This window comes from Sander lucioperca, chromosome 22, assembly GCF_008315115.2.
Source record: "Sander lucioperca isolate FBNREF2018 chromosome 22, SLUC_FBN_1.2, whole genome shotgun sequence".
Classification (NCBI taxonomy): domain Eukaryota; kingdom Metazoa; phylum Chordata; class Actinopteri; order Perciformes; family Percidae; genus Sander; species Sander lucioperca.
This window is the reverse complement of record NC_050194.1, coordinates 5,600,289-5,607,788: the sequence shown is the minus strand read 5'-3', so window position 1 is coordinate 5,607,788 and position 7,500 is coordinate 5,600,289. Positions and strand designations below refer to the sequence as shown.

At 44.3% G+C, this 7,500-nt stretch overlaps 1 protein-coding gene across 2 annotated transcripts in view; it reads right to left on the bottom strand.

Moving 5' to 3' along the window:
• Positions 1-7,500, bottom strand: part of LOC116063132 (cGMP-dependent protein kinase 1-like) — a 30,232-nt gene that overhangs the window by 13,029 nt on the left and 9,703 nt on the right. For both annotated transcript variants that reach the window (XM_031317991.2, XM_035997287.1), the window contains exon 3: positions 2,833-2,946. In XM_031317991.2, the coding sequence (XP_031173851.1) occupies positions 2,833-2,946 (114 nt within the window). The remainder of the gene's footprint in view (positions 1-2,832; positions 2,947-7,500) is intronic.

Here is a 7,500-nt window from a genome sequence, read left to right as displayed (position 1 = left end):
GGAGAGAGAGAGACAGAAGAGGGAGGGAGAGAGAGAGAGAGAGAGAAGAGGGAGGGAGACAGAAGAGGGAGGGAGGGAGAGAGACTGACAGAAGAGGGAGGGAGAGAGAGAGAGAGAGAGAGAGAGAGAGAGAGAGACAGAAGGAGGGAGGGAGAGAGAGAGAGAGAGAGAGAGAGAGAGAGAGAGAGAGCGAAGGAGGGAGGGAGGGAGAGAGAGAGACAGAAGGAGGGAGGGAGAGAGAGACAGAAGAGGGAGGGAGGGAGAGAGAGAGACAGAAGGAGGGAGGGAGAGAGAGGGAGAGAGAGACAGAAGGAGGGAGGGAGAGAGAGGGAGAGAGAGACAGAAGGAGGGAGGGAGAGAGAGGGAGAGAGAGACAGAAGGAGGGAGGGAGAGAGAGACAGAAGGAGGGAGGGAGAGAGAGACAGAAGGAGGGAGGTAGAGAGACAGAGACAGGAAGAAACAGAAACGGACAGACTTGTGGTGTAATCGGGTTTTATTATGAGGGGCCTAACAGGAAGTACCAGAACTACTAGCTGCTCGGGGTTACGTGAATGGATGTGGGTTTTTTTTTTGTGGAATGATGCTTTAATAAATGCTGTTCAGTTGCTCTACTATATGTCGCTTGAATCTATGGTCAATAACACGACAAGACAGACAGACAGAAGTGGAACACTAAAGATGTAGACTAATGTTCATATTACTGCCTGTAGTATTCAATTCAACTGTCTGTGAAAGGGTTGTCATGGTAACGTATGACCAGTGAAAACGATGATGAGATCTCTTTGATCTTTAATCAGGTTAACGACCGTGTCACCTGCTGTAACTGACAGCTGTGCCCCACTGGAGCTGTTCAAAGACACAGAGCAAGCTCTCAAATAAAGCCTCAGACTGCTAAAACGATAAGGGCTATCGGTGAAATGATGTAATCGTGACCACCACAAGGCCTTTGTGAACGCATCAATATAAAATGTATGTGGATAAACTTAAAAATGTGGGCATATCAGCGATTTAAAAAAGTGGTTCGCTCTGCATTTCGCTCGGAAATGTGGAGAATGTTAAACAGGGCAGCGAATGGAGGAAGATGTGGAACTCTTGTCATTTGGAAGCTCGCCGAGCCAAAAGTATAAGGCATATCACACAACAGAGCACATTGCCTGAAACTAGACAAAAGTACCTACGTTGTGATGTATAAATTGTGTATGACTAGTAGATATTGTGGGCGTGAGAGCAATTTATAGAGAAGGGACAAAGATAATTTTTTCAAGGCTCTGTGCTCTGGCGATGACATCATCCACTCTAGCTCGCGCAACACACACTCATTAGAAACGTAGAAAAATCCTGAAATGATCACTAAACTTAAACAGCTTTTTCACAAAAACTGTAAAAGATATCAAACTGAAAAGCAGTAGGCGGATAGCTGAATATTTTGTAAACATTTTAAAGTTTGTTCGGCGTCTGTAGGTGAAAGTATGGAGGGGCTGAAAACTTTGGGAGCGGAAGAAGATTTGAAGGATTTGAAGCATGCTCTCATTGACTTCAATGTTAAAAAAAAAAAAGTGTTAAAAAGCTTAATATTTAAAAAAGTATAAATAGTAAAAAAAAAGTTGAAGAAGTCCCGTCATTAGCTGAAAGAGCTGAACATTTTAAAAGTTGAATGGTTTTAATAGCTGAACGTATGCAGAAGTTACGGAGAGCCAAAAAACGTACGGAAGAGGGAATAAGAAGAAGTTTATAAAGAACAGAATAACAATAGTTGGGAATGTTGAATCAGCATTCCCACTAATTAAACTTAAACAGCTAATGGAAGTCCAAACTGCCTGAGAGCTTCTCCTGTACTATACGGTAATTCCTCTACTATGAGACAGTAAGTCTCATGGTTATGACCCAATCGTTAGCCTATTTTTATAAAAACGTCTGCTACGGAGCCATAACGTGAGGTACAAGGTAATGGAGCCTTTTATACACTGTCGTGTTTCTTTAGAAATAAACAATGGACAAATAGAGTCTTTAAACTCTTCAGATGTAAAGTTATTCTCTGTCAAAGTGACGTCAGAATGAATGGCAGTCAATGGGATGCTAACGGGAGCTGATGGCTTGGTAGCATCAGAATGTCGCGAGGTTCGAGTTCTGTGTACTCACTCCAGACACTGTGATTGGTCGATATTGTATCTGTATGTGTGTACTCACTGTGATTGGTCGATACTGTATCTGTATGTGTGTACTCACTCCGGACACTATGATTGGTCGATGCTGTATCTGTATGTGTGTACTCACTGTGATTGGTCGATGCTGTAGCTGTATGTGTGTACTCACTGTGATTGGTCGATACTGTATCTGTATGTGTGTACTCACTGTGATTGGTCGATACTGTATCTGTATGTGTGTGTACTCACTGTGATTGGTCGATACTGTATGTGTATGTGTGTACTCACTGTGATTGGTCGATACTGTATGTGTATGTGTGTACTCACTGTGATTGGTCGATGCTGTATCTTTATGTGTGTACTCACTGTGATTGGTCGATACTGTATCTGTATGTGTGTATTCACTGTGATTGGTCGATACTGTATGTGTGTACTCACTCCGGACACTGTGATTGGTTGATGCTGTATCTGTATGTATGTACTCACTGTGATTGGTCGATGCTGTATCTGTATGTGTGTACTCACTGTGATTGGTCGATACTGTATGTGTGTACTCACTCCGGACACTGTGATTGGTCGATACTGTATCTGTATGTGTGTGTACTCACTGTGATTGGTCGATGCTGTATCTTTATGTGTGTACTCACTGTGATTGGTCGATACTGTATCTGTATGTGTGTGTACTCACTCCTGACGGTGGCTGTCCTGGTGCAGTTGTAGAGGATGGCGAGCTCTCCGAAGACTTTGCCCGGTCCCATCGTACACAACTTCATCCCTTCTTTAGTCACCTCCACCTTCCCTTCTGACACACACACACACACACACACACACACACACACACACACACACACACACACACACACACACACACACACACACATAGATAATGAGATTTCTGTATGAGACGTGGAGCAGCAGGATGTGGGTTTAATATTACACTATCAATCTAATGACCCAGAGTTTAACATCCCTCCTGACGTGTTTGCTGTCATAACAATAATATTAAGTTTCTCTAAACCGGTTACAGACACACAGCAGACATTACTCTGTCTTCTTCTCTGTTAATGTGATGGTTTAATTAAAGTTTTATGAAAAACAACCTTCTTAACTGACTACACACCTTGTTGTTATCTGTGTGTGTGTGTGTGTGTGTGTGTGTGTGTGTGTGTGTGTGTGTGTGTGTGTGTGTTTCTGTGTGTGTGTGTGTGTGTGTGTGTGTGTGCCTGTATGTGTGTGTGTTTTTGTGTGTGTGTGTGTGTGTGTGTGTGTCTGTCTGTATGTCTGTCTGTCTGTCTGTCTGTGTGTGTGTGTGTGTGTGTGTGTGTGTGTGTGTGTGTGTGTGTGTGTTTCTGTGTGTGTGTGTGTGTGTGTGTGTGTGTGTGTGTGCGCGTGTGTGTGTGTGTGTGTGTGAGGGGTTCTGCATATCAAAGACTGTCTGCTTTCATTAGTCCGGAGGAGAATCACTCTCAGTGAATTGAATTCAGCAGGAGCCTATTGTTCTATATATATATATATATACACACACACATATACATATACAAGGTGACAGGCTGACAGACTCAGTATTCTAAGTTTCTGACAACATTATGGAAAGGATCCCTACAGAGATAGACCTTTTAGTTCCTTGTTTTAAACATAAAACATCCGCAAAATTGCGTTCGCTAAACCCACCAGACTCCATGTAAATAATCAGTAATTTTAGCATCGTTAAACACACTTCATTCAAAGTCGACAGAATCAAAATAAAAGTATTAAAAAACGTTTTGGTTCGTCTTTCCACTTTTCCAACCATCACAACTCTAGTTTTGGTTGTAATAAACACATAATTTACCTTTTTTACATGTGACAATATGTTGGCTCTGTACACGCTAAAAGTACTGTTTTTTTCAATGGAGTTTGGTTGATATGCAGACGAGGAAAATCTGCATCTCCCTGCAGGCTCTCTGCTTCCTGTCAGCTGTGTTTTCAGATTTCTGTGAATGATAAATGGAGTCAGCTTCCTCTTTACGATATAAAACCACATCTGGTCCACTCTGATGGGATGGATAACACACAGATGGATCCGTTACATATTTATCCTCCAATGAAATCAACCGGCAGGGATGCTGCTGAGGCTTTCAGATTGCTATCATCAATTTTAATGTTACGAAGCGTTATTACCTCACACACATTAGCACACACACACACACACACACACACACACACACACACACACACACACATACACAGACACAGCACACACAGACATTTTTTTTTATGTTTTTTGCTTGTTTTGGTGTTTTTGACGTTGTTTTCCCGACATTATTGGAATTTTTTGCGATGTTTTTGACATTATTTTGTGTTATCTTGTATTATCTTGAAGTCTTCACCACTCATCTGTACTGCAGGCACCACTAGCGTTTGCCTATCCTGCCTCTGCCAACAGAAGAACTAGAAAGATGAGAAATATCTGGGCCAGTGCTCGAATTACGTGGGAGCCAGAGGGAGCTGAGCTCCCATAGAGTGAGGACTGGCTCCCATGAAAGCAACAAAGTCAAAAATCTGAGGCGGTCTCTCATATCTGAAGGTGTCTGCCATATGTGGCGTTGTAATTTAAAATATAGGCTACTAACGGGACGTAGACCTCAGCCTACCCTACGCTCATGAACGCAGCATGACTGCACTTCACCATCACACCACTAGGCTGTGTGAGCAAACCGCATAGAGCTCAACAGTCCCGCCCCTCCTCTGAGAGACCGTGGGTTCCGGAAGTAAATTTCCCGTTCATTTCTCCCGTTGACGTCTGGAAAAATCTGTATATAAAGAGTTTTAGACCATGCCTTAGGCTCATTTCGACTGAAAAAACGAACAGAAAATCCCCAAAAAGTCAAAGGTAAAAGACTGTGTACATATCGTCATCTCAGAGCGAAGGAACTACTCATCCCATCAACCACCACGCACCACTGAAGAAAGGAAGCTAACGTTAGTTTAGCTATCAGCTAATTCGGCTAACCGCTAGCTGAGACAGCGTGTAATAACTTTAAAAGACCCTCAAAATAAACCTGAAAATAACCGTTAACATATATAACGGCTGTTACGTCAGCTGTAGACAGCTTCACCCAGTGATAAGTTTGAGTTAACGTTAATCAAGCTGTCAGCTAGCGGTTAGCCGAATTACCTGTTAGCTAAATTAACGTTAGCTTCCCGGCGGAGGCTAACGTCAGAAGCGTGGAACTGATCGTGATTCGTGCAGTGTCGTAAATCCTCGTGACGGATCGTGCAGCAGCTGCCCCCCCCCCCCCTCTCATCACCAGCATGAGCTCCACCAATCAGAGGCATCACTGTGGGATTGTGGGATTGTTCAGGATTGTGGGTAATGAAGTACTTATATCCAAGACATCGCGAATAAAATACATTTCTCTCTAAACAAGGTTAGTGCCCCATGATTTGTGGCGTCTATATGAGCATATACAATCTCTGAGTCATGGCGTAGCTGGTTTTAAGTCCACCATCGACGGTTACCATTTTATGGCTTATACTGCAACTGTCAATGGAGAAATTGCGTTGTATTTTTACTTCTGGAACCCGCTGTGGGCGGGACTGTTGCGCTCTATATAGGCTACGATTAATATTAACAGTCTCTAGCCGTTTCTCAATGTCAAGGATCCTTCCTTGGTAGGACTAGTCCTTCCTAGGCTAGGCCAGGCTCCTCCTTAGCATTCAGAGGCTAGGCCAGGTAGAGGGCTGCATTGGGATTGGGTCCCGCCGGGTCCCACGGGACCCAACGCAAATCTCGCGGGAGCGGGCAGTTTTAACTTTGCTGTGGGCGGGAGCGGGCGGCTAAAAAAAACACTGCGGGATCGGGATGTAGCCTGGAACCCCCCAACGCCAGCAGAAACCATAGATATACATATATACTGACTGAGTATATATACATATATACTGACTGAGTATATACTGTATAGGCCATCTATGAGCAGACACCAGCGTGTCTGAGCCTCCCAGGACGGGGGAGCTCCGAGCCAAGGCTCCGTCCGCTAGGCCAGGCTCCTCCTTAGCATTCAGAGGCTAGACCAGGCTCCTCCTTAGCATTCGGAGGCTAGGCCAGGCTCCTCCTTAGCATTCGGAGGCTAGGCCAGGCTCCTCCTTAGCATTCAGAGGCTAGGCCAGGCTCCTCCTTAGCATTCGGAGGCTAGGCCAGGCTCCTCCTTAGCATTCAGAGGCTAGGCCAGGCTCCTCCTTAGCATTCAGAGGCTAGGCGCTCCTAGCTCAGAGCTGCCAGGCTCCTCCTTAGCATTCAGAGCTAGGCCCTCCTTAGCATCAGGCTGCAGGCTCCTCCTTAGCATTCAGGCTGCAGGCTCCTAGCATCAGGCTGCCAGGCTCCTTAGCATCGGGCTGGCCAGCTCCTCCTTAGCATTCAGAGGCTAGGCCAGGCTCCTCCTTAGCATTCAGAGGCTAGGCCAGGCTCCTCCTTAGCATTCAGAGGCTAGACCAGGCTCCTCCTTAGCATTCAGAGGCTAGGCCAGGCTCCTCCTTAGCATTCGGAGGCTAGGCCAGGCTCCTCCTTAGCATTCAGAGAACATGTACAATGGAACAGGCTAGCAAATGCATGTCATTGCGTGCTTGCGTCATTGAAAATGTTTCCCCGCCTTCAGTTCACACTAATTATTCCGTCAGAAATAGACACTGAAAAACAGTTTATATTATATACACACCCAAAAACGTAATGACACAGACAAACCAGTTAATTTAATGCATTTATTTTCAGAATGCCAATCTCTAATATAACAAATAATCTATTCAACGTCTGTCTTTGGCCAGTCTCCCTGCTTGTCTTTGGCGTTCCCATCATCGGTGACCGCCTCCGTTTGTCCCTGTTAAAAGACAGCAAACAAGAAAAAGACGTTTACCGTCATGAATGTTTTAACGTAACGTTATATGCAACGTTTTACTTTTTACATGGGAAACTACTGATTTAACGTTGCTAGTGAAGTTAACAAGGTGCAGCGTTAGCTCCCATCCTGCAGTTACAGCTGATAAACACACACATTTCTAAATCTCTGCTAACGTTACCCATATAGCGTAACAACATATAAAAGAGATTAAAATGCCACCGGATTTTAAACTTTAAAAACACAAATGGCACAAAAAGACAGCAACCTAGCTAACAGCCTAGCATGTTAAATGCTAGGTTTGGTTAGCTAACGTTAGCTCGGGGTAAATCTACCTAATTATTATAGCAGTTAGTACCAGCGTTAACGCGTTAAGCTAACACATTAACCGTGATAACACATGTACGACAAACACTAAAGATACTTACATTTAAATGATTATTTCGTCGTCAGCGATGCCGCTCCAATCCCCGCTTAGGTCCGCC